This window comes from Salmo trutta, chromosome 1 (assembly GCF_901001165.1).
Source record: "Salmo trutta chromosome 1, fSalTru1.1, whole genome shotgun sequence".
NCBI classification, from domain to species: Eukaryota; Metazoa; Chordata; class Actinopteri; order Salmoniformes; family Salmonidae; genus Salmo; species Salmo trutta.
In genome coordinates, this window is record NC_042957.1 from 72,857,813 (window position 1) to 72,884,966 (window position 27,154).

Here is a 27,154-nt window from a genome sequence, read left to right on the forward strand (position 1 = left end):
CTTTTATGAACTGTAACTCAGTAAAATCATTGAAATTGTTGCATGTTGCATTTCTATTTTTGTTCAGTATACATTGAAGCTTGAAAGCGGTGACAGGCAGCCCAGATACAAGAAATACATTTTTAAAAATATATTCACAAAAGGCAATTAGCCATTTATGGCCCACATTGGAAATACCATACTAGTACAAAACACACCTTGGATGGTCTTGAATACATATCAGTCTCAGTTTACATTCTGATGGCCTCCCTGTGGCTCAGTTGGTAGAGCATGGTGTTTGCAACGCCAACATAGTGTGTGCAATGCCAGGGTTGTGGGTTCGATTCCCACTGGGGGCCAGTACAAAAAAATCTAAAAAATAAGAGCGTCTGCTAAATGACTAAAATGTAAATGTAAAATGATGGTCTTGAATACATATCAGTCTCAGTTACTTTACATTCTGATGGTCTTGAATACATATCAGTCTCAGTTACTTTACATTCCGATAGTCTTGAACACATATCAGTCTTAGTTACATTCTACAAGAAATGGCTCAGTGTCCTACTCCACTTTGAGTTCACTTTGACTGGTTGATAGCAGCCAAATATCCTTGATGTGATGGGAGTCCATTGTTCAACATGCAGCATCCAATGAATACTCTGGAATAATTGAATCTTCCATTAAAACATATTAAACCTGAAATGACATAAGGGAAACCGATGTAATATTTAACAGAAAACTCCACAAATGACCTGAATCTGTTTAGACTTAACACATCAACCTGAATCTGTTTAGACTAACACATCAACCTGAATCTGTTTAGACTAACACATCAACCTGAATCTGTTTAGACTAACATATCAACCTGAATCTGTCCAGACTAACATATCAACCTGAATCTGTGTTTGCAGGACAAGACAGATCTGTCAGAAGACAACATCATGGTTTTGTTACAGACTAATCATAGCAGCAGCTCTTGGAGGTCATACAACAGGGCCATGTTCATTAGGTACCAAACAGAAGAAAGCACACAAACAGGGAGGGCCTACCTGGACTTCATTTTCTGTTGCTGAACATTTTAATTTTCTGTTGCTGAACATTTTCCGTTGCGTACGCTAATGAACACGGCGCAGTCAGGGTCACTCACCTCACTGCCCTGTGTCTGAGGCCTGGAGGAAGGGGACAGTGGGTACTGCCTCTCCTCATGGATGGCCTGCAGGCTATTAATTAAGAACTTCTTGTCCTTCCCCTCCTGGTGATGAGAAAGAACAGATGAGTAACCATCAACACACAGATCACAATAATCTTTGTAAGAATATTTAATGAAACAGAAGTTTTTTGTCTACACACACACACACACACACACACACACACACACACACACACACACACACACACACACACACACACATTTTCCATTTGCTCCTGTAGCAGACTGATTATTTTCCTTTGGCCGTCTACAATTTGGGTGTGAATGTAAATGACCATTCTGAAAAAAAGAGAGGAAAAATGAACTGCCAGGCAGGTGAACGTAACATACTTAAAACATACACTGTACTGCTAGTGGCTTTGCATAATAGTGTCAGCCAAACGGCACATAACAAGAAATATCCAGAGCAGTCCAAAGAATGTCCTTGTTGGATGCTGACTCACAGAAAGACACCTCCCATCAGGAACAGGAAGAGGGGGTTCTCCACCAAGCAGCTGTGTACCCAGTTGAGCCAGGCCAGCTTGGGGTTGGTACTCTTCAGCTCCTGGGCCCACTGTTTGCCTGAGTGGAACATGAAGGGGAGGTTCCTGAAAGGACCACAGCCAGAGGAGGGCTTAGTCCTATGGGGGGGAGAAGGGAAGAGTGGAAGCAACATTTGGACCACAACATCCTTTTCATACTGCAGTGTCAACCTGAAGCGTACTGTTCTGGCTGAAATATATTTTCTGTTCATGTTGTCCTTCCCAGCATAATTCCAGAGATGCGTACTTTTGAAGGGATGTTGCATTTTAAAAGGTGACTTCCAGCCATTTTTGAAAATGTTCAGTTCAGAAATTATATCCCTAATAGAACTACTGTAACTTACTCACACTTCAGCATAAAAAAATATGTTTGAGAAACATAGCAACAGACTCAAAAGCGAAAAGGTGCATGTACTGTATGCATGCATACGTGCGCCTACATTGGTATAGGTTGATATATTTGTGTGTGTGTGTCAGACAGCGTTTGTGTGTGTGTGTGTTGGACAGACTCACGTCCATATGGTGTAGGTCACAGACACGGTGGCCCCGAGGAAGGAGGGGAAACACAGCAGAGAGATGAAGAGGGTGCTCATCTGACTGGCTCTCCACGGCTTCCTGGATGCCTGGCAGTTCACCAGTAGACTCTTCTGAGGAGGGAGAAAAGCAACAAGAGAGTTCACCAGTAGACTGCTCTGAGGAGGGCGAAAAGCAACAAAAGAAGAAAGACTAATGAGTCTAACACCGCTGAGGTTTCCACTGAGTGCGATAGCTGGCAACAAAATGGCGGACCCTATTCATTTTCAATTGAAGGAAGTGGCTTGGGCCAAAGTGAACAAGGTGAGAGAAGACAGGCAAACAGAGCATGAACGGGTGGGAATTAAGTTGGGGACCTTAACTTACCTAATCGTTTGTCAACACTTTTTGGGCCTCTGGTTATGACAAGTGCAGAGTTTAGACATGATAGATAGTTTGGCCTCTTTAGAGGAGTGTACCACTGTCACTGAAATAGTTACACTGGTTGAGCTCTGAGCTGGGGCCTACCTTTACTGTGTAATGGCTACATTGGTGGAGCTCTGAGCTGGGACCTATCTACCTTTTTCATATGGAACAACAACAACAGCTTGAGGATCTGCACAGCTGGGAGTAAAGGAGTGAAGAGCACGCCTAGCCTGTGGGAAAAGATGACAGAAGGAGACATAAATACCACAGACACCTCAATGACATTATCATCAAAAGAAAGAGAGATGACCCAGGGCTGACGACACCTGCAGCATCTAACGTAGCATGACAAAAACAATTATGTCACAGAGATACGAGGTGAGACGACTCATGGCATGCGAACAGGCATTTTACCAGGTGAGGGTTTGCCCATAGATGAGCTCGAGTACGTTACGGGCGATATCAAACACTGGCTTCCTCCTTCTCCTCAGCACTCCTTGAGCAAACAGCCTATGGGGGGGGAAACAGAGTGGAGTATCAGTACATTTTACAGGAATTCTAAACAACATGTTCAGCAGGTCTACCATGCACAACTTCTATAAAAAAGGTATACTTATTTACAATTTCCATTTCACAAATACACTTTGGCAGTTACAACTTGAACATACTATACAGAATGACTGCAAATATGACGAGAACAGAAATACAATCACATACAAATATTACAAAAACCTGTATTGGTTACTGTTTAGCTGTCTGACTAATGAAGGTAATGAACTCTTGAACCATCCTTCAAAAGACTGTAGAGCACAGTCAACATTAAAATAGTAGTGTCAGTACATCTCACAGTGAATAGGAAACAAACAAACAAGCTCAAGCAGTTCTGGCACTCACAACTTTACTACCGACTTCCTCAGAAATGACCCAGAGAGCATGTCAAGCACAGTGAAAATAGAATACCAGTTACATCGCACATGAATTATCAACACAAACATCTTCAAAACATGCTCAGCTGGTCAGTCACTCAAATATTTCCAGATAGAATCTCCAAAGAGCAAGTAGAGCGAATATGAAAATAGTAGAATACACAGTTCCAGTCAAAAGTTTGGACACACTCATTCTAAACCTACTCATTCAAGGTTTTTTCTTTATTTTTACAAATGTTCTACATTGTAGAATAATAGTGAAGACATAACTATGAAATAACACATATGGAATCATACAGTAATCAAACAGTGTTTTAGATTCTTCAAAGCAGCCACCCTTTGCCTTGACAGCTTTGCACACTCTTGATATTCTCTCAACCAGTTTCACCTGAAATGCTTTTCCAACAGTCTTGAAGGTGTTCCCACATATGCTGAGCACTTGTTGGCTGCTTTTCCTTCACTCCGCGGTCCAACTCATCCCAAACCATGTCAATTGGGTTGAGGTCGGCTGATTGTGGAGGCCAGGTCATCTGATGCAGCACTCCATCATTCTCCTCCTTGGCCAAATAGCCCATACACAGCCTAGAGGTGTGTTGGGTCATTGTCCCACTAAGCATAAACCAGATAGGATAGCATATCGCTGCAGAATTATGTGGTAGCAATGCTGTTTAAGTGTGCCTTGAATTCTAAATAAATCAATCACTGACAGTGTCACCAGCAATGCACCCCCACACCTCCTCCTTCATGCTTCACGGTGGGAACCACACATGCGGAGATCATCCGTTAACCTACTCTGCGTCTCACAAAAACACGGCAGTTGGAACCAAAAATCTAAACATTTGGACACAGACAAAAATAAAGATTTCCACCGGTCTAACGTCCATTGCTCGTGTTTCTTGGCCCAGGTAAGTCTCTTCTTCTTATTGGTTTCCTTTAGTAGTGGATTCTTTGCAGCAATTTGACCATGAAGGCCTGATTCACACAGTCTCCTCAGAACAGTTGATGTTGAGATGTGTCTGTTACTTGAACTCTGTGAAACATTTATTTGGGCTGCAATTGCTGAGGCTGGTAGCTCTAATGAACTTATCCTCAACAGCAGAGGTAACTCTGGGTCTTCCTTTCCTGTGGCGGTCCTCATGAGAGCCAGTTTCATCATAGCGCTTGATGGTTTTTGCGACTGCACTTGAAGAAACTTTCAAAGTTCTTGAAATGTTCCGGATTGACTGACTTTAATGTCTTAAAAAGTAATGATGGACTGTTGTTTCTCTTTGCTTATTTGAGCTGTTTTTGCAATAATATGGACTTGGTCTTTTACCAAATAGGGCTATCCCCCTACCTTGTCACAACACAACTGATTGGCTCAAATGCATTAAGAAGAAAATAAATGACAGAAATTAACTTTTTAATTTAAATGCATTACAGGTGACTACATAGAGAATGCCAAGAGTGTGCAAAGCTGTCATTAAGGCAAATATATTTAGATAAATATATGTCATTAAGGCAAATATATTTAGATAAATATTTGCTTAACATTTTTTTGGTTACTACATGATTCCATATGTATTATTTCATAGTTTTGATGGCTTCACTCTTGTTCTACAATGTAGAAAATAGTCAAAATAAAGAAAAATGTTTCCAAAGTAGTAGGCGTGTCCAAACCTTTGACTGGTACTGTAGGTTAACACAAACAAATCTCCACAACATGGGGATACAGACAGGAGTATCAGTACATCTTACAGGAATTATTACCACAAAACACTTCTTACTTCCAAATAAATTCTCCGAAGACTGTGTTGAGAACCGTGAATATGAAATCCACGAGCAGGAAACGATACAGCTCCTGACCAACAAAGCTCTCCCAGCACTGTAGAGACAGACCAAGATACCAAAGCCAAAAGTTACATTACAACAACTGTGATGGGAGCTCATTAACAGACTAATTGTCATCTGAAAGAGTCTATACTATCCCAAATACAGGAACTCATTTTGTGGGACAGCAAAATTGCTTCACTTGCAAGGCCTACATTAGGAGGTGTGTGTGTGTTTGGGGGGGGGGGGGGTCCAAAATAAGGGAGGGTTTTTTAATATATATATTTTGTATTGGGCACAGGGGAGGGTAGTGAGTTTTTTATATATTTTTTGTATTGGGCACAGGGGAGGGTAGGGAGTTTTTTATATATATATATATATATATATATATATATATATATATATATATATATATATATATATATATATACATACATACATACATACATATATATATATATATATATATATAAATATATATATATATATATTGGGCACAAGGGAGGGTAGGGAGTTTTTTTTTATATATATATATTGTATTGGGCACAAGGGAGGGTAGTGAGTTTTTTTATATATATATTTTGTATTGGGCACAGGGGAGAGTAGTGAGTTTTTTTTATATATATATATATATATATATTGTATTGGGCACAAGGGAGGGTAGGGAGTTTTTTTTTCCACTGATTTACATTTTGGTCTTTTGCAGGTTTTATAATATAATTTCTTCCATCCTTGCCAAATGTCCTCATGCAAGCAGCCTCCCCTAGATCAAGGAGTTTTGGTACTTCCCTTATGCACTTGCTTTTCTGAGCTCTATCCACCATTCAGTGATAATAGTTGTAGTTGGATCGTATGTCCATATCTGTAATTGTCAATCATACCACACATAAAAGCATTGAAAGCTGCATACATTTTCAATATGAATCCAGAAGAACAAAAAGGAATAGGCAGCAGAAAGGCCTGGTGCATCATTGCGCGTGAAAGAACAATTAAGCCATGAAACACACAGGTCAAAAAGCTCACCTATTGATCTTGTTATTAAGGGACAATAGAATGATCCCACCTAGACTACAACACTACAATTAATAATTGCATTATTGTTTTCAAGTGAGTACAACATTCTACTCTAGGCTGCAGTGAATATGTACAGTAGCTTGAATAATGGCGCAAAAGCCCTGTGGTTTGAATGTTTAATTCCATTTGGATCAGTTGTGGGTCTACTCTGGACAGTCTATAAGGTCTAGAAATGCACAGTAGTAGGCTAGTCTGGCTGTATTTTTACTTCTGATACTGAGATGTGTTATCTGTTGCAGATCATCATTCTCCCAAGTCGTCCTATTATAAAATGTGGCCACATACAGTATTCTCCTGGCACGCTCAGTTATTCAGGAAAGCTTAATGTGCGCTCTGCCTCCTCTGCAATCCAAGCTACTATTCCTCACATACCTACAGTGCATTCGGAAAGTCTTCAGACCCCTTCCCCTTTTCCACATTTTGATATGTTACGGCCTTATTCTAAAATGGATTAAATTGTTTTTTCCCCCTCATCAATCTACATCAAGAACCAACACTTTAATGTAGCCTAAATATTTATAATTTTACTTTTAACATGCATTACCTTTTATATGTGGAATTAACACACCCAGTCAATGTTTTAATCTGATTAGGCGACTTCTAAACTCTCCTGTAGGTCTGCGCACGTTTGTCCAGAATATCATTCCAGCATCCTCAAAATGGCTTGACATTAACCAGGTTTCCATCCAACCTTTTTATGTTGGATAAAAATGTCACGGCGTCATAGGAAAGCATGCTGTTTATTAGGATACAGATGAAATAAGTTATGAGGAACTTCACAGGGTGGTGAAAGTGCACAGTGATGAGCTTGATGCTCCTTTCAATAAATATCCAGGGTCTTATTCTGGTGACATGATGATTGGCTGATGTTTGACAAATATAAATATTCTCATCATGTAGTAGGTTATGCCCCCACTGTATCTGTGAGCTGCTGGCTACAGTGGGTACAGAGTGGGTACATTCGCTACAGCTACGCATACTTTGTGACATAGCCATCAGTAGGCCTAGAGATGAAAATGCCATGGAAACCAATTTCACTTTATTTTTTATTCGGTACATGGGAATTTAACGGCAAAAGTCAAATTTGATGGAAACACAACTCTGATGGGAAAACGAGCATATAGTTTTGATGCAGATTTTAGAATATTAACATGAAAATATGTTGCCAATTGGATGGAAACCTAGCTAGACACCATAAAGACTCTGGCAAGTGCGCTAGTCCAGTGTAACTTTGATTATGCCTGCACATCATGGTTCACCAGCAGTCCCAAACATCTAAAGAACAAGCTACAGACCAGCCAAAACAAGCTTGTAACAATTGCACTTAAACTCCCTCCTCATACTCACATGGATGTCAAGCATTTTGCTGTCTCTCTAATGTGCCTGTATCTATGTAATGTGCCTGTATCTATGTAATGTGCCTGTATCTATGTAATTGTATTTGTATTTATGTTAAAAATAGGGACCACAATGGAAAATAAGTTGCCGACTTTATTGTGCAATACCGGTCACTTAAAAATCCATGTACTGTGTGTACACACACACACACACACACACGCACACACACACACACACACACTCACACACACACACACACACACACACACACACACTACCGTTCAAGAGTTTGGGGTCATTTAGAAATGTCCTTGTTTTTGAAAGAAAAGCAATTTTTTGGTTTCTGTGTAGACATTGTTAATGTTCTAAATTACTATTGTAGCTGGAAACGGGCGATTCTTTATGGAATATCTACATAGGCGTACAGAGGCCCATTATCAGCAGCCATCACTCCTGTGTTCCAATGGCACGTTGCGTTAGCTAATCCAAGTTTATAATTTTAAAAGGCTAATTGATCATTAGAAAACCCTTTTGCAATTATGTTAGCACAGATGAAAACTGTTAATCTGATTAAAGAAGCAATAAAACGGGCCGCCTTTAGACTAGTTGAGTATCTGGAGCATCAGCATTTGTGGGTTCGATTACAGGCTCAAAATGGCCAGAAACAAAGAACTTTATTCTGAAACTGTCACGTTCGTGTGTATAGACGGACCAAGGCGCAGCGTGAGTAGCGTTCCACATCTTTTATTAGAAAGTGAAACTAAGCAAAATACAAAAACAATAAAGAATAAACGAAACGTGACGACAATGCAACTACACATAAACAATATCCCATAATCCACAAGTGGAAAAAAATGCTACTTAAGTATGATCCCCAATTAGAGACAACGATAACCACCTGCCTCTAATTGGGAATCATACAAATCACCAACATAGAAAATCTAACCTAGAACCCCACATAGAAATAAATAAATAAACTAGATCAACCCCCCAGTCACGCCCTGACCTACTCCACCATAGAAAATAAGGACTCTCTATGGTCAGGACATGACAGAAACTCGTCAGTCTATTCTTGGTCTGAGAAATGACGGCTATTCCATGTGAGATATTGCCAAGAAACTGGAGATCCCGTACAATGCTGTGTACTACTACCACCTTCACAGAACAGTGCAAACTGGCACTAACCAGAATAGAAAGAGTGGGAGGCCCTGGTGCACAACTGAGCAAGAGGACAAGTACATTAGAGAGTCTAGTTTGAGAAGCAGACACCTCACAAGTCCTCAACTGGCAGCTTCATTAAATAGTAGCCGCAAAACACCAGTCTCAACGTCAACCGTGAAGAGGCGACTCCGGGATGCTGGCCTTCTAGGCAGTGTTGCAAAGAAAAAGCCATATCTCAGACTGGCCAATAAAAAGATTAAGATGGGCAAAAGAACACAGACACAGGACAGAGGAACTCCGCCTAGAAGGCCAGCACCCAGGAGTCGTCTCTTCACTGTTGACATTGAGACTGGTGTTTTGCGGGTACTATCTAATGAAGCTGCCAGTTGAGGACTTGTGACAAAAAAAGAAAAAGAACACAAAAAAGAAAAAAATATATATAAAAAGAATTAAAAATGTTTTTTAAAAAAAAAAAAAAAAATATATATATATATATATATATATATATATATATATATATATATATATATATATATATATAATAATAATAATAATAATAATAATAACAATAAAAATTAAAAAAATAAAATAAAATAAAATAAAAAAAATTATAAAAAAAATCGATCAATCCAAACTGTGCAGTGGCCATTTGACAAACGGAAAGAGACATCTGTTACAAAACACCAAAATGACAGTTTAATGACAGTCAGAGATTGTCAACACAAGCCTTCAATACTGGGTAGAACTACAAGGTAGGGAGGAATGTATTTCCAGTTGGTCAAGATTGTCAGTCTATTTGTTGTGGTGCTGAAAATGCAAATCATGATGTTGAAGTGCATGAAATTGGTATGCTTTGTTTATTGGTTGTGTGGTGCATTGGGACAGAAACCTGTTGGTGGAAAATTTGTTGCATATATTTGACATAGTTATACATATGGCATTAAAATGTTAAATGTGATTTCGCCCTAGCTGATCATTGTCTGCATCCGGCTCTGATTGTAGTGTAATGAAACAGGCAGGGAGAGTGAGCTCCTCCGTGGTGGTCGGCCAACCCTCAACCTGCATGGCATCAATCGTGCCACAAAAGCATGCTGAAGTGGCAAAATTGATATCCATGTTTATAAACACAGGGTTGCTACAGTTAGTTATTTGTGGTCGTAAACATTATTTTGAGTTAATTCTATGAGGGTGGAGGGTGTGCAATTTATTTTACAGTGAAAAGGGGAGGGTCATGTGGAAATAGTTAAGCTGAGGAGGGAGGTATATTTTTTGTATGATACCTTGAGTTGGACCAGCCCCCCTAATCAATTTGGAACTGTCCCCTACTACTACTAATTCGGGCAATAAATTCTTAGCTACTAATGTTTCCATGAAATGGGACCTTAATTTGAAGGTGACATGTTGTTTTATGACAGACAGCATGGTGACAAGTATCAGGTGTCTTACCTGCAGACCATGTTGCTCTGGTTCAGCTGCAATTTTCCCCAGCCAATGGTAGCACAGTACTCCAAGAATGCTCACCTTCAGCAGTAAGTTCCTGTATAAAAACAGGATGTACAGTATCAAGTGTCTCAGAGTAAGAGTGCTTAGGGTCAGTTTATCCCAGCCATACTCAAATGGAGGACTGTGGTCCGGATCCGGACCCAGAACGGGGTCAATACACACTGCGGGTCCTGACTTTTTTGGGGGGGGAACTTAGTCAGGCTTTCAACTCGCTGCTGTTGAGTTATAATAGAATGCACAAGGTGCAATTTTGAAATGTGTAAGTCATTCACTGACAGACCTACAGCTATTTACAACTGACAAATGTTCAGTTGTTAAACTACTAGCCCATGTAAGCTAGATGCAGTGCATTCAGAAAGTATTCAGACCCCTTGACTTTTTACACATTTTGTTACAGCCTTATTCTAGAAATGGATTAAATAAATAAAACTTTATCCATTTACACACAATGCCCCATAATGACAAAGTGAAAACAAGTTTTTACATAAGAAATGTACATTCCAAATTGATCTCAGGTGCTTCCTGTTTCCATTGATCATCCTTGAGATGTTTCTAAAACTTGATTGGAGTCCACCTGTGTTAAAGGCACACAACAGTCTATATAAGGTCCCACAGTTGACAGTGCATGTCAGAGCAAAAACCAAGCCATGAGGTCAAAGGAATTGTCCGTAGAACTCCGAGACAGGATTGTGTCGAGGAACAGATGTGGGGAAGGGTACCAGAAAATGTCTGCAGCATTGAAGGTCCCCATTAACACAGTGGTCCCCATTAACACAGTGGCCTCCATCATTCTTAAATGGAAGAAGTTTGGAGTTCTTCTGTGGAGATGGGAAAACCTTCCAGAAGGACAACCATCGCTCCAGCACTCCACCAATCAGACCTTTATGGTATAGAGGCCAGACGGAAGCCATTCCTCAGTAAAAAGGCACATGACAGTTCGCTCGGAGTCTGCCAAAAGGCTCTCAGACCATGAGAAACAACATTCTCTGGTCTGATGAAACCAAGAGTGAACTCTTTGGCCTGAATGCCAAGTTTCACGTCTGGAGGAAAGCAGGCACCATCCCTACGGTGAAGTATGGTGGTGGCAGCATCATGATGTGGGAATGTTTTTCAGCGGCAGGGACTAGTCAGGATCAAGGGAAAGATGAACGGTGCAAAGTACAGAGAGATCCTTGATGAAGACCGCTCAGGACCTCAGACTGGGGTGAAGGTTCACTTTCCAACAGGACAACAACTCTAAGCACACAGCAAAGACAACGCAGGAGTGGATTCGGGACATCTCGATGTCCTTGAGTGGCCCAGCCAGAGCCCGGACTTGAACCTGATCGAACATCTCTGGAGAGACCTGAAAATAACTGCGCAGCGATGCTCCCCATCCAACCTGACAGAGCTTGAGAGGATCTGCAGAGAAGAAAGGGAGAAACTCCCCAAATACAGGTGTGCCAATCTTCTGGCGTCATACCCAAGAAAAATCTAAACTGTAATCGATGCCAAAGGCGCTTCAACGAAGTACTGAGTAAAGGGTCTGAATACTTATGTAAATCTGATATTTCAGTTTAAATTTTGTATACATTCCAAACAAATTCTAGAAAACAGTTTTTGCTTTGTCATTATGGGGTATTGTGTGTAGATTGAGGGGCTGAAAACACCTGAATCAATTTTAGAATAAGGCTGTAACGTAACAAATGTGAAAAAAGTCAAGGGGTCTGAATACTTTCCGAATACACTGTAGGTAAGTTAGGCTAACCAGCTACATGTCAGCTAGATAACTGGTTAGCCTAATTTACCTATCTAAATCTTGCAGTTTATTGTGGCTGGATTATGTGCCCAGGGCCCCCCATTGATTTTGTTGAGTCACTTAGGTATCATATGAACACACATTAGACATGTAGAATTGCAGGAAATTAGCTTTAAACTGCAACATTTTCTCTCTGCCAACAAGAGAGGTTTGAACAGTTTGGGGTCGCACTGTGAGGGGGCGGTTTGTTACAGTAAATGACAATATCCATCCACTGGTTTAGCCTTTCAGATCACAAATAATAAGATTACATTTCCTGGGAGGAGATGATCCTAGATCAGCACTTCTACTTTGAGAAGCTTGATACACGGCTCCAGATATTCTTAGAGAGGAAGGAACATGTGTTGAGTTTGTTAGGGGGCACGCTTTTTAAAAACGTTTTAACAGAGGCCCCCCATTGGGCCTCTGTTAACCACTTTGATAGGAGCATCTAAAAAGGTTTACTCTGAAGTTATGGTATCTGTAGTATAGTATACTTTTATGAAGGGCCCCTTTGATGGTCCATTGACAACACCCTCCCATTTGTACTTCTTGTTTACACATGGAGGGAGTTTCTAGCTCACTAACTGTTGTCCAAACCAGTTGTTAGACCTCTTTGCCTAAGCTGTTGATGGTTTCTTTGTTGCTATCCCTAGTTTTGCTTAGCCCTGTTTATTTTCCAATACCCAACATATTCAACATGTATTTGATCAATTTCACCTACTGCAGTTGAAAAAAAACTTGCCCAGTTTTCCAATAGATTTTTACGTCTTCCACTTCTGTATTTCATCACTAGGTAGAGACATTGACCATAGTAACCCACACCTTGAGTACCACCCTGTATGGTCCACCACTGTCTCATTAGCACCATCAGCTGAAGCGGGTTCTCCCCAATTGTCTTCCCTGTGCACCTATATGAAACTTGTCCATTCCCTTTGTGATTATTTTGATGGCCGAAACGTCAATCTTTTAAACTTGCCTAATAAAACTAAGAATTTTGAATGGTGTGCCAGCGTTGCGCCTTTTCCTGTCCAATGATGTTTACACATTTTTAGGTATCACTTCGACTCACGTTGGTTGAGGACCCTCTACCTCTTTCCAAACAGTATCTCTTTTTTTTAATATAGTGAAAAGTAAACAAGACTCAATGGTTGTGTCTGTGTGAAACATGTGATTGTGTTATGGGCTCATGTACAGACCAGTTAACTTGACATCTGAAATAACTCAAGACGAAACTTCACAAGCCATTCAGAATACCTCCCATTGGGTTCCACTGTGCACCATGTACCGATACAGGCACTTGTTGGATTGGCTTTCTGTCCACGTAAGAGCCAACAAAATGTTCCCTGTGCTACTTGATTATATGGGAATGTCACTGGGGAAAGATGCATACATTTGAACCTCCTTAGAACGTTTGTTGCTTGTCAGTCATGCTTTGAATTAAAATGGGACATTACACTCGTCAGATGTTTTTCTGTAGTCTGAAGATTTGTCCACATTCCACACGACCGGTTGTGTAGAGCTAGCAGTATGCTTCAACCCCAAAATTGTTTTAAAATGTAACCTTTATTTACTAGGTAAGTCAGTTAAGAACAAATTCTTATTTTCAATAACGGCCTACACCGGCCAAACCCGGACAGGGCTGGGCCAATTGTGCGCCGCCCTATGGAACTCGCAATCACACCCGGTTGTGATACAGCCTGGAATCGAACCAGGGTGTCTGTAGTGATGCCTCAAGTACTGAGATGCGCCACTCGGGAGGCCATTAATGTCACAATCCAAAATGAATGGTAAATATAGGCTAAGCAACATGTAATTTACATATTTTCATTCATATTGGATTGTGACATTTGCTCTGGTAAGATAATTGACCAACTTAACTTGTTGGACAACCAGGGTTGTACATTTGTCATTTTCACCAAAATTAGCTGTTTTTCCAGAAAGCCCAGTTGGAAGATTCCCAGAATCAGGAGGGAATAAGCAGGAAATCCAGAATCCTTCAACCAGGAATTTTGGGAAAAATATTGGAACTTGGGGAAAGTTACCAGAATGCTAATGTGCTAATATGTGTCAAACACTGAACATCTCTGAATGCAGTTCTAGTCGTATTTACCTGAAGATGGAAACATAGAGACATACAATGGGCGAGTTGAAGTTCTCCATCCAAGACATGAGGTTGAAGAGACCAGGGAGGAGCAGGTTCCCACAGGACACAACCCCAGGCAGAGCCAGCAGACGAGCCTCATGCACCAAACTGACCTCCCCCTCCGCATCCTCAAGTCTCCTCTGGTCATATTGAAGGAAAAACATTAAACAAAGGACTGTCTTGTCAAGAAGAGAGAGTGTTACAAAATAGCAGGAGTGTTGCATAGGCCTACAGTAGAGACCAGGTGTGCTGGAGGCGTTATCCTTTGGGCACAATGTTCAGAACATTGTTGCTATGAATATTAGTTGGGTGGGCAGTGGTGGCAGATCAGTCTTCTCAACTCCTTTGGTCATTGTCAAACGTACAACCATAGGAGTTGGCTATACAGAACAAACAGATCTGTGACCTGGCTATAGAAACACTGCAGTGCAGACAGACATTAAGGTAAGAACAAGCAAGGCTCTACATCGCTGACTATAGTCTGGTCCTCCCAGATCTGTTTGTGTTATTTGGCATGACAAAGTCCATAGACGTGGACTATACACCACAGATCTGGGACCAGGCTTCTGACCTACTCCAACATTGAGAATGTTGCATTCCATTTGAGTAGGCCCCGAGACATCTCCCTGTCTGATTTGCAGGCAACAACATGTCTTAAGCTGCTTTCTGATTTCACAATGTGATTTCCTCTGTTGACTCACCAAAGTATAATTCTGCAGCAAACAAAAAACGTTCCTGTCTGATTCTCAGAGATAAACTCTGAAAAAACTCTATCCCCCAAAAACTGTGGCAATACTTGAAAGTAAAGTGGCGATAGCCCTCTTCCAATATCCACCCACTAACTTACTACTTAGAAGGAAGTTATGTATTGCCAATATCCACCCACTAACTAACTACTTAGAAGGAAGTTATGTATTGCCAATATCCACCCACTAATGTTCTACTTAAAAGGAAGTTGTGTACAGTGTTGGGCAGTGTATTCTATGTGGTTTGCTAGTATGAAAACTGGAAGGTAGCTAATGGGCTGGTGTGACAACATCAGCAGTGGGTCAGTGACAGAGTAAGCTCTCTCTTTCCTTGGTAAAGGCTCATCTACCTTTGAGAGAGCAGCCACAAAAAACTCTGGCAGTAATACCCCTATTGTGCAAACCTGAACTGTACTGTGCTGGTACGTATAGCCCATTTTCTTTCCACATTGTCCTCTCCAGCACAGTGCCAGCCGCTATAGAGGATGCCTAACCAGGCCAGTGCAGTACAGCTCATGCTTGGCTCAGCAGTGTGAAAAGGGTGCAACAGCTTAGCTGCAGCTGGATTTGCATAGCGTTCTATAGTGTGATACGAGTCCCCCCCTCCTCCCTGTCACACACACACACACACACTAACCAGGTGCATGTCCTTGGCAAAGCAGTGGATGCCGAGTGCACAGAAGAAGGTGCTCCCCAGAGAAATGCTCCATGCTAGCAGATGCACTGCTATCCCAGAGAGCCTGCCCTTCTCCTCTCCGCCTTTCACCTCCGACAACAGCTCCTGGAAAGAACGAAGAGACAGTCTATTTATTTATTTAACAAGGACAGTACACAATGACCAACAATCCGACAATACAGCTCATTTTCATCAGTAGCCAAACAGTGTTTGTGAATGTAGAGTCAGTGAAACTACAACACTGAAAAATAACTTTCTCAGTCAGTATTTTAATCTGTGTCATAATGTAGTTCCTTGTTCCTAACTTAGTCTTATTTGCACATCTTAAAATGGATGCATATTCTTGTTTGTTGACACTAGGCAAGAATGTAGCTTTCTATAGGCACGTTACACCACAAACACCTAGACCTACATCCTGTGTGTATTTCAATACCAGCTAGAACAGTTGTCCTTTAGATACTGTATATATGCAGATCTATCAGAGGCAAATTGACAGACTGGGAGTGGCCTTCAGTCTCTGACTGACTGACTGGCCTTCAGTCTCTGACTGACTGACTGACTGGCCTTCAGTCTCTGACTGACTGACTGACTGGCCTTCAGTCTCTGACTGACTGACTGACTGGCCTTCAGTCTCTGACTGACTGACTGGCCTTCAGTCTCTGACTGACTGACTGGCCTTCAGTCTCTGACTGACTGACTGGCCTTCAGTCTCTGACTGACTGACTGGCCTTCAGTCTCTGACTGACTGACTGGCCTTCAGTCTCTGACTGACTGACTGGCCTTCAGTCTCTGACTGACTGACTGGCCTTCAGTCTCTGACTGACTGACTGACTGGCCTTCAGTCTCTGACTGACTGACTGGGAGTGGCCTTCAGTCTCTGACTGACTGACTGGCCTTCAGTCTCTGACTGACTGACTGGCCTTCAGTCTCTGACTGACTGACTGGGAGTGGCCTTCAGTCTCTGACTGACTGACTGGCCTTCAGTCTCTGACTGACTGACTGGCCTTCAGTCTCTGACTGACTGGCCTTCAGTCTCTGACTGACTGGCCTTCAGTCTCTGACTGACTGACTGGCCTTCAGTCTCTGACTGACTGACTGGCCTTCAGTCTCTGACTGACTGACTGGCCTTCAGTCTCTGACTGACTGACTGGCCTTCAGTCTCTGACTGACTGACTGGCCTTCAGTCTCTGACTGACTGACTGGGAGTGGCCTTCAGTCTCTGACTGACTGACTGGGAGTGGCCTTCAGTCTCTGACTGACTGACTGGGAGTGGCCTTCAGTCTCTGACTGACTGACTGGGAGTGGCCTTCAGTCCCTGACTGTGTGCATAGAATAGACTGTGTGCATAGAAGAGCTTGATCAGGCCTTTATCCTATCTGTTCTATTTTGTTTGTTACAGTCTACGCAGGATTTTGCTCCTGCCCATTACTAACATCCCTGATTCAAATGATCAGCAAATGATCATGGTTCATCACACCTAAAACAAATGATCATGGCTCATCACACCTAAAACAAATGGTCAGTGAATCATAGACCACATTTGGTTGAATAAGGTGCATTAGTGATGGGCTCGTGCAAAAACTTGCACACCTGTTGACGTTAGCTCTTCAGCACTGGAGTTGGAAACCCCTGGGTCGTGTTCATTAGGCACAAAATTGAATAAACAGACTGAAACAGGGAGGGACTACCTGGATTTGTCCAATAAGAAATGCTTATTTGAGTTTTGGGCTGGAATTTCTTTTTTTTACATTGTGAGCCCTAATGAACATGATCCTGGACCGTACCTTGAGCTGGGTGGTGATATTCTCCGACTGCAGCCTGACAGACATCTTCTTGCTGACTTTGAAATCCCAGGAGCAGAAGACCTTTATGGCCAAGTTTCCCTGAGACTTGAACACACGGAAACTCCTCCCAAAGGACTTGGACATGCTAAGACAAGTACAATGAAAGCATTTGATTATTCCCATGAAAGACCAACAAAGAGGAAAACAAATCTGTCCTGCCAACTCTTATGGGCATTTTCACACCAACACGGACCATAGCAGTTGGCTATAGAGCACAAACAGATCTGGGATCAGGCTAACAGAGATTCCAAATGAATAGATCAGGGTCGTATTCACGTTATGATCAATGGCTGTATTTACACAGGCAGCCCAATTCTGATATTTTGCCGGTAATTGGTCTTTTGACCAATTAGATCAGATCTTTCGCCAATAATTGGGCAAAATATCAGAATTGGACTGCCTGTGTGAACGCAGCCTAAAAACGATAAACTGATCCTATATCAGCACTTCAAAAGGTTTGAGGCCTGTTGTTCAACCTGTAAACGAGGACGATGCCGGTGATAAAGAATGTTATGCCGATGGTGAAGAAGTAGGCTAAGGGAATGTTGTAGGCCATCATGTGAGGGTCACTGGTGGTGCCGCAGCCAGTCCCGGCGGTGGCTTCAGCAAGTCTACAACTGGTGTTGATGGTGGAGTTGGTGTAGTAGCCATAAAACATTAGAGAGTTAGAGAGATAACCCTGAGAGGGAAGAGAGGTGGTGTGGTTTCAGAAACAGACTGACAACACTGATGTAGTGTTTTGATATAGAAGTGCTTTTGCAGGTGCTTTACATTTGTATGGGTGGGCATTGCGTTGTGACATAGCTAGGTATGACAGCAGCTGTTGTTTTATTGGCGGATGCTGGATTTACACTCCACTAGCTGTACTTTGTAGAGGCTCAACAACCACTTTGTGACTTCACCGCACACAGCAGATATTTTGGTGCATGCCAGAAATTGTAACAACGCAATCGGTCACATTTTGCTAGGACGATCAGTGGAGTTTAAACTTTAGAGTGAATCACATTAAAGTCAAAACCTTGTGGATGAACATAATCTACCAACCAACCAATCATGACCCTCATCTTACCGTGCCGGTGAACAGCTCCAGGCCTGTGACTCTGTGGGAGCTGGAGGTGTGAAGGGGCGGGTGGATGGCCTGGGGGAGGACCAGGAACAGTCCGTTGATGAGGAAGAGGAAGACGTTGAAGAGCAGAAGAGTCCTGATGAAGAGAAAGTAGGAGAGCACACCAGTGCCAAAGCGGCCGCCCAGCCTCTTCAAAGCCACCTGCCACAACTGCAGGGAACTGAGGATGAAGAGACATCCGAACAAGATGTGATACAAAGCCTGTGGACACAGGACGCAGAGTTACTTTCATGCCTAATATCTCTGTGCAGAGATTAACGTCAGGCTTGGAGCACTTTCCTCAGATTTTACATCGGAATGATAGCCATGAAATTGCCAACATCATGTTTTATGCTAGTGATAGCTTGGTTATACTCACTCGCTTAAGGAGGCTACAGCAGGGAACCTGGCTGCTCAAGATGGACTGTCCAACTTTGTCACTGAATGCAAGTTTCCTAAGGAGAGATGTTGACTGTAAAAGGGGTCTTTAAAGATTCAGCAATGACGAGAGAGAAGGGTTTAAGTAGCTTTCGTGTAATTTGTTTATTGTCAAATTATACATTGGCATCATGTAAAGCAAATGGTGTCCTGGAACAATTAAGATAACCAATTACAAACAAGGAAGAGAATATGGCACACACCTCAGTTTAGTCTTCTCAGCCAGACTGAGGGGCATGGCACGCAGCATACGCACACGGTCATCGGCCGACAGACTCTGAAGATTGTTGACCAGCTCCTGTCTCTTGGTCTCTGTAATCCACACATAAAGTTAAAAGGATACAGTAAAACTTCAATTAAATAGCCCAGGCATTTATTTGCTTCAATCACTGAACACAACCGGCAAATATTAGAGACAGGCTTGCATTTGTCTGGCTATTAAGGGAGCACGCAACTGGCATGCTGACTGCAGGAATGTCTAACAGAGCTGTTGCCAGATAAATTAACATTAAATTCTCTACCATAAGCCGCCTCCAACATTGTTTTAGAGAATTTGTCAGTACGTCCAACCGGCCTCAACCACAGATCACGTGTAATCACGCCAGGCCAGGACCTCCAGATCCAGCTTCTTCATCTGCGGGATCATCTGAAACCAGCCACTCAGACAGCTGATGAAACTGTGGGTTTGCACAACCAAACAACTTCTGCACAAACTGTCAGAAACCGTCTCAGGGAAGCTCATCTGTGTGCTCGTTGTCCTCACCAGGGTCTTGACCGGACTGCAGTTTGGCATCATAACCGACTTCAGTGGGCTAATGCTCACCTTCGATGGCCACTGGCATGCTGGATAAGTGTGCTCTTCACGGATTAATCCCGGTTTCAACAGTACCAGGCAGATGGCAGATGTGAGGGAAAGCGTTTTGTTGATTTCAACATTGTGAACAGAGTGCCCCATGGTGGCAGTGGGGCTATGGTTATGGGCAGACATAAGCTATGGACAACAAAAACAATTGCATTTTATCGATGGCAATTTGAATGCACAGAGATACCGTGACGGGATTCTTAGGCCCATTGTCGTGCCATTCATCCACCGCCATCACATCATGTTTCAGCATGATGATGCACGGCCCCATGTCACAAGGATCTGTACACAATTCCTGGAAGCTGTACATGTCCCAGTTCTTCCATGGCCTGCATACTCATTAGACATGTCACCCATTGAGCATGTTTGGGATGCTCTGGATTGACATGTACGACAGTGTGTTCCAGCTCCCGCCAATATCCAGCAACTTCGCACAGCCATTGAAGAGTGGGACAACATTCCACAGGCCACAATCAACAGCCTGATCAACTCTATGTGAAGAAGATGTCTCGCGGCATGAGGCAAATGGTCACACCAGATACTGACTGGTTTTCTGAGCCACACACCTACTTTTTTTCTTTAAGGTATCTGACCAAAAAAAAAAACGTGTTTGATACCATTCCACTTATTCCGCTCCGCCAATACCACAAGCCCATCCTCCCCAATTAAGGTGCCAACAACCTACTGTGATTCCCAGTCATATGAAATCCATAGATTAGGGCCGAATGAAATGTATTTCAATTGACTAATTTCTTTATATGAACCGTTACATTTATATTTTTGTTCAGTGTAGCATTTTCTAACCAAACCTTGATATCTTTAACTTTTAACAGCAGTCATTCTTGTTGGTACAGCCCATCTCAGCAGAGCACACAAAACAGACACTGACTCCCAGCGGAGGGACAGTCAGGGAATGTTCACTCTATTCAAAGGTAGAACAAGAGGCGCTCACCTCATACAGCATTGGTAAAAAGATCTAAAACTGTCTGGTTTCAAATGCCATACACATTGTACTGTGTCTGTAGTGAGGATGGTAGAAGGCCCCTCAAAGCTGGTGAAAGACTATTGCCTTCAGGGGTGGATGGTGAAGTGGGTTTGGGGATGGCATTCACCTTCCTCACAGACATCCTCAGAGTCTGCCTCAATCCCATAGCCACGGATACTAGGTCTGGAGGAGAGGGAAACGTCTTGGGTCTGGCGGTGGTACCTGCGCAGCTGAGTAGAACGGATGTTGCACTGGGAGATGATTTCAAGACGACTCTGCTGCCCTGTGTGAGGAGAGACCATTTCCTGAGGTTTAAAAGGAGGAAGATTACATTTACTACCGGGGTGTATTCACTAGGAACCAAACAGAAACAAACGGACGAAACAGGGAGGGATTAACCTGAACTTGTTGCACAGCATACATGGTTCACTACGGTGTGCACCGGGAAACTCATCTAATGACATTAATGTACTTAGGCCCCCCATTTTGACCATCCAAAAACATTGCTAGTATTAAAACAAGATACCGTAAATTCGGGACTATAAGCCGCAACTTTTTTCCCACGCTTTGAACTTCGCGGCTTAAACAATGACGCGGCTAATATATGGATTTTTCCCGCTTTCAAATTTGTGGGTCCTGACAGCGTGGAGCATTGTCAAAAAATCCACTATCATCAACAGGTTTCGAAAGGCTGGACTGCTGCGTGTTGAAGAGGGCTCAGCGGGGGATTTGCCTCCGGATGAAAGTGACGAGAGCAACAATGAAAACGATCCAATATCGGATGAAGCAATTCTGAGGCTATTCAACTCTGACACCGAAGGAGATGGTTTCAGTGGACAGGAGGAGGAAGATAGTGACCAATGACTTTCTTGGTAGGCTACTGTTTACTGCAAATTTTTTATTTTTTGTTACAAGCCGTGTTTCGTTAAAGCCTATTTATTTTTGTTACATGCCGTGTTTCGTTAAAGCCTATATATTTTTGTTACAAGCCGTGCTTCGTTAAAGCCTATTTATTTTTGTTACAAGCCATGTTTCGTTAAAGCCTATTTATTTTTGTTACAAGCCGTGTTTCGTTAAAGCCTGTGTAAAGTTCATTTGTTTCAATGTACCGGTAGGCACCTGAGGCTTATAGACATGTGCGGCTTATTTATGTTCAAAATAATATATATTTTTTAATTCAGTGGGTGCGGCTTATATTCAGGTGCGCTTAATAGTCCGGAAATTACGGTAATTGGATTATACCCCCAATAGATGTAGATTTCAGAACCATTGTACATATTTCAAATGTGTGTGGTGCGTTTACACTTATCCAGGGCGACTTATAGTAGGGAGTGAATTGGTTTTCATACTGATCCCCGGTAGGAATCGAACACACAACCCTGGCGTTGCAAGTGCTATGCTCTACCAACTGAGCCACATGGGTAACAGGGCAGATACAAGAGGAACTGCAGCATTTTTGTACGCTCTCAAAATATCACCCATAGTCTCTTTATGAGTCACACAAAAACCTTTGGCCTGGATCTTGTTCATTAGAGCACAACTTGGCAAAACCGTTTGCAACGTAAAACGAAAACAAGCATTTCTTATTTGGACAAATTCAGGTAGTACGTCACGGTTTCAAGCCGTTTTCTTCTCTTCTGTATCTAATAAACACAACCCCGAGGTTTCCCCTTAACAAACCGGCTTGTGACCGAAAGGATGGTCTCACCGACGCTGCGACTGGGCATGGAGGACAGGACCCTCAGGGTGGTGGCAGACCAGCGGTTCCTGACCAGAAGGTTGGTCTGCATGGATTCCTCACTCCTCTGCAGCCTCCTCTCATCTGCCCGCTCTCTGACATCACTCATCTGGCTGGCCATCCTATCTGTGGGGAACATATGATTGAATATGATTAATCAGATGATAAAATATATTCAGTAAAAGACACTGCACTGGCCTTGGTCGTGTTCATTAGGGCATGCAACGGAAAATGCTTTAAAAAAATGTTTCAACTGCAAACATTTGTTATTGAACAAGTCCAAGTAGCCTCTCCTTGTTTCAGTCAGTTTTGTTACATTTGGTGCCTAATGAACACGACTCTGGTGGTCGTCTGTTTGTGCTTTAGCCAACTCCTCTGTGTATTATGTTCTTTGTCATACAAGTAGGCATGGCAACGATAAAGACAAGTTGGCTACAGCACAGTATAGGACCAGGCTAATACTGTTATGGATGTAGTGGTTAGAAGGTATCAGTCCTCACCTCAGTGAGCATATCAGTTCACTGGAAAACATTGCACTTGTAACAAACTGGCTGTGTCCTAAAAGGCAACCGATTGCCTACATAGTGCACTACTTTTGACCAGGACCCATAGGGAATAGGGTGCCATTTGGGATACAACCACACATAGAAGTACCTCTGCCTTCCGTTGTAAGGACGTCCATTTCCAGGGTTTCAGGACTGCCACTCTCCAGACCTGTTCCCGTCACCCTAATGAGCTGGCACATAGAGTCCTGGGCCGTATCATCACCCCTAAGACTCCTGGTGAACATTGAGCAATAGAATAGAAGAGGGTTATACCAGACAGAGGGCTATGGTACACGTGCATGCATCAACAGACGTCTGGACGGATGAATGGACAGATACTTGTAAATGCGTAAACAAATGCACACACACACACAGCAGTGTTATTCTAGTGGTTAGAGCATTGGGCCAGTAACCGTAAGGTTGCTGGATCGAATCCCAGAGCTGACCAGGTAAAAATCTGTCGTTCTGCCCCTGAGCAAGGCCTCTCTGATTCAGAGGAGTTGTGTTAAATGCGGAAGACACATTTCAGTTGGACAACTGACTAGGTATCCCCTGTCCTTTATTCCTGGTTTTATCTACATATAAAACACATTCAATATGAATTATGCAACGATTGAGGAAGAAATAGCTCGTGTTTGTCTGTGTTATGTTTTCCAATTCTCAGGACAATGATTAATCAAACTAAAGGCTCCAACTTTCCCAAGGCAACTGGGGTCACTGGAACATATCCAAAAGAGAGAAACAGACCAGAGGACAAATAGAACTGCAGGCTTCAATAACTAACACATCTGTAAAGACCATTAAAACTAGAGTATCCGTAACATGCAGGCTCACTGCAGAATACAGAATATATTCTGGGCCGCCACTGACACCATTCTGTATACATCTGGCCCTTCTTTGGACACTGTGCTAACAAACCTCCAAACGAGCGTCAACACCATACAACACTCCTTCCGTGGCCTCCAAATGCTAGTAAAACTAAGTGCATGCCCTTCAACCGATCACTGACTGCACCCTCCCGCCCGACTAGCGTCACTACTCTGGACGGTTCTGACCTAGAATATGTGGACAACTACAGATACCTAGGTGTCTGGTTAGACTGTAAACTCTCCTTCCAGACTCACATTAAGCATCTCCAATCCAAAATTAAATCTAGAATTGGCTTCCTACTTCGCAACAAAGCCTCCTTCGCTCATGTTGCCAAACATACCCTCGTAAAACTGACTATCCTACCGATCCTTGACTTCGGCGATGTCATTTACAAAATAGCCCCCAACACTCTACTCAGCAAACTGGATGTAGTCTATCACAGTGCCATCGGTTTTGTCACCAAAGCCCCATATACTACCCACCACTGCGACCTATATGCTCTCGTTGGCTGGCCCTCGCTTCATATTCGTCGCCAAACCCACTGGCTCCAGGTCATCTATAAGTCTGTGCTAGGTAAAACCCCGCCTTATCTCAGCTCACTGGTCACCATAGCAACATCCACCCGTAGCATGTGCTCCAGCAGGTATATTTCACTGGTCACAGCAGGTATATCTCACAAAGCCAACACTTACTTTGGCCGTCTTTCCTTCCAGTTCTCTGCTGCCATGACTGGAACGAATTACAAAAATCTCTGAAGCTGGAGTCTTATATCTCCCTCTCTTACTTTAAGCATCAGCTGTTAGAGCAGTTTACCGACCTGTACACAGCCAATCGGTAAATAGCACACCCAACGACCACATTCCCATATTATTACTTACCCTCTTGCTCTTTTGCATCCAAGTATCTCTACTTGCACATCATCATCTGCACATCTATCACTCCAGTATTAATGCTAAATTGCAATTATTTCGCCTCTATAGCCTATTTATTGCCTACCTCCCTACTCTTCTACATTTGCACACACTCTACATAGAGTTTTCTATTAACATTGTGTTATTGACTGTACGTCTGTTTATGTGTAACTCTGTGTTGTTGTTTTTGCCGCACTGCTTTGCTTTATCTTGGCCAGGTCGCAGTTGTAAAAGAGAACTTGTTCTCAACTAGCCTACCTGGTTAAATAAAGGTGAAATACAAATAAAATAAATATATAAATACATTGAAAATAATTTTTCTGTTAAACAAATTCTGTGTACACTAACTACTAAAACCACATTTAAAGTATGTAGAACAGATAATGGAGCTATACTTTTTAAATAAGAGAACTAACATTCACTAAAATAAACACTAGACAGTCTGGGAGAATGTAACATTCACTAAAATAAACACTAGACAGTCTGGGAGAATGTAACATTCACTAAAATAAACACTAGACAGTCTGGGAGAATCTAACATTCACTAAAATAAACATTAGACAGTCTGGGAGAATCTAAAATTCCTAAATGTCACTGCAATAAATAAGCACTTTTTTCAACTTCCACTGTCCTCCAAAAGCTCTCTTTGCTTCAGTTTGCTCCTCAAATCAACCTTTTTATTTATTTATTTTATTTCACCTTTATTTAACCAGGTAGCAAGTTGAGAACAAGTTCTCATTTACAATTGCGACCTGGCCAAGATAAAGCAAAGCAGTTCGACAACATACAAAAACACAGAGTTACACATGGAGTAAAACAACATACAATCAATGATACAGTAGACAAAAATAAGACTATATACAATGTGAGCAAATGATGTGAGATAAGGGAGGTAAAGGCAAAAAAGGCCATGGTGGCAAAGTAAATAAAGTATAGCAAGCACCTTGGTTAGAGAGCGGCAGTGTTCCCTTCCCTTATAACCATACAGTAGTTGGACAGCGATAAAGGAACTTTTGAATGGGATGTTTAGACCTTGACTAATCTCTTGCGAACAGACTGCATAAATATAAATGGTACCATAATCCAGCATCTGACCAAATTACACAGCATTTTTGTTCTGGGTTAACTGAGATTAGACCTTGACCTATTCCAAACTAATGATGTTCTATGCACCAACTATGTACAATCAGACAGAGAGAGAGTTTGTGAAACTACAACTAACGACAAAGAACAACAAAGCACACACAATAATGCAGTATCTCCTTAAAAATATGCAACTGTGGACAGACATGGCTCAAAACACAGCTCTACTTTAACATCCCATCATTAACAGAGAGATGAGAGTAAAGAGCAACTTACTCTAACTCAAGCTCCATTATAGGGCTCAGATTGAAGTCCACACTGTATGCCATCCTCCTGGTCTTCAGTCTGCGTGGCCACACCTGTCTGTCTGTATCATGGACTTACCTTTTTCCAGTTACAGACAGAAGCATAGGGGAGCCCACCAAGAAGAGAGGATTGGTGGAACAGAGGTACTGTTGTGTTATATACTGTAGTTAGTGCATCGTCCCAGTCATGTCTTCCAGTTCCCAGGAGAGAGAACTATTAGGAGCTCTTAGTGGGTGGGTTTAGGGTTAGGACTTCGTCTGACCAACTTACACTCTCAACTCATTATCTACCAAACCGAAAATATGAAGAAAAAAAAACTGACGGAAGGGTTGTTTCACAATCGAAAGAAGACAGAGGAAGCGGTCCCTCCCACAGACCACTGTTGTACTCCTTCCTTCCTCCTCCCAAAGACCCTTATCACAGGCAATGTGCCATGTTTACATGTTATCAGGAACTTCCTGAACAGGAACTTGTGGAGGTTAAAAAAAACAAAAACAATCAAGGACTGACCATCCATGATATCAAAATGATTGTTGTAAGCATGCATTAAGGCTATACAGTGTTTGTTTACATTTACTTCATTTACAAACCGAGTAAAACAAGCTTTCGGGTTCTGGCGGGGTACTACAGTTGAGCTAAGCCCATGAGGCATTTAAGTTATA

At 42.2% G+C, this 27,154-nt stretch overlaps 1 protein-coding gene across 3 annotated transcripts; it reads right to left on the reverse strand.

The window, feature by feature from the left end:
* Window positions 1–29: 29 nt before the first annotated feature.
* On the reverse strand, window positions 30–26,874 carry LOC115207178 (transmembrane channel-like protein 6). Of its 3 annotated transcripts, XM_029774167.1 has the most exons (20): window positions 26,463–26,872; window positions 23,432–23,556; window positions 22,748–22,903; window positions 21,167–21,322; window positions 19,396–19,504; window positions 19,134–19,209; window positions 18,719–18,976; window positions 18,126–18,328; window positions 17,590–17,734; window positions 15,767–15,910; window positions 14,351–14,523; window positions 10,404–10,494; window positions 5,342–5,439; window positions 3,064–3,159; window positions 2,804–2,879; window positions 2,224–2,357; window positions 1,633–1,809; window positions 1,390–1,468; window positions 1,127–1,231; window positions 30–675 (listed from the first exon to the last, which is right to left on the reverse strand). In XM_029774167.1, exons 1-20 carry the CDS (start codon window positions 26,513–26,515, stop codon window positions 670–672), a joined length of 2,460 nt encoding a protein of 819 aa, XP_029630027.1. In that variant the 5' UTR covers window positions 26,516–26,872; the 3' UTR covers window positions 30–669. The 3 variants fall into 3 exon arrangements, 1 of the variants encoding a protein (XP_029630027.1); XR_003880936.1 differs by having other exon boundaries at window positions 1,127–1,468; window positions 26,463–26,874; XR_003880937.1 differs by lacking the exons at window positions 23,432–23,556; window positions 26,463–26,872 and having other exon boundaries at window positions 1,127–1,468; window positions 22,720–22,803.
* Between the last annotated feature and the right edge of the window lie 280 nt (window positions 26,875–27,154).

Excerpts from the sequence above, each read along its gene's own strand:
- LOC115207178 (XM_029774167.1), bottom strand. The coding sequence starts at position 26,515 with ATGGCATACAGTGTGGACTTCAATCTGAGCCCTATAATGGAGCTTGAG. Across the intron at positions 18,329-18,718 it reads TGGAGCTGTTCACCGGCACG|GGTTATCTCTCTAACTCTCT; the intron begins GTAAGATGAGGG and ends CTTCCCTCTCAG. Across the intron at positions 17,735-18,125 it reads GGCATCGTCCTCGTTTACAG|CATGTCCAAGTCCTTTGGGA; the intron begins GTTGAACAACAG and ends TACTTGTCTTAG.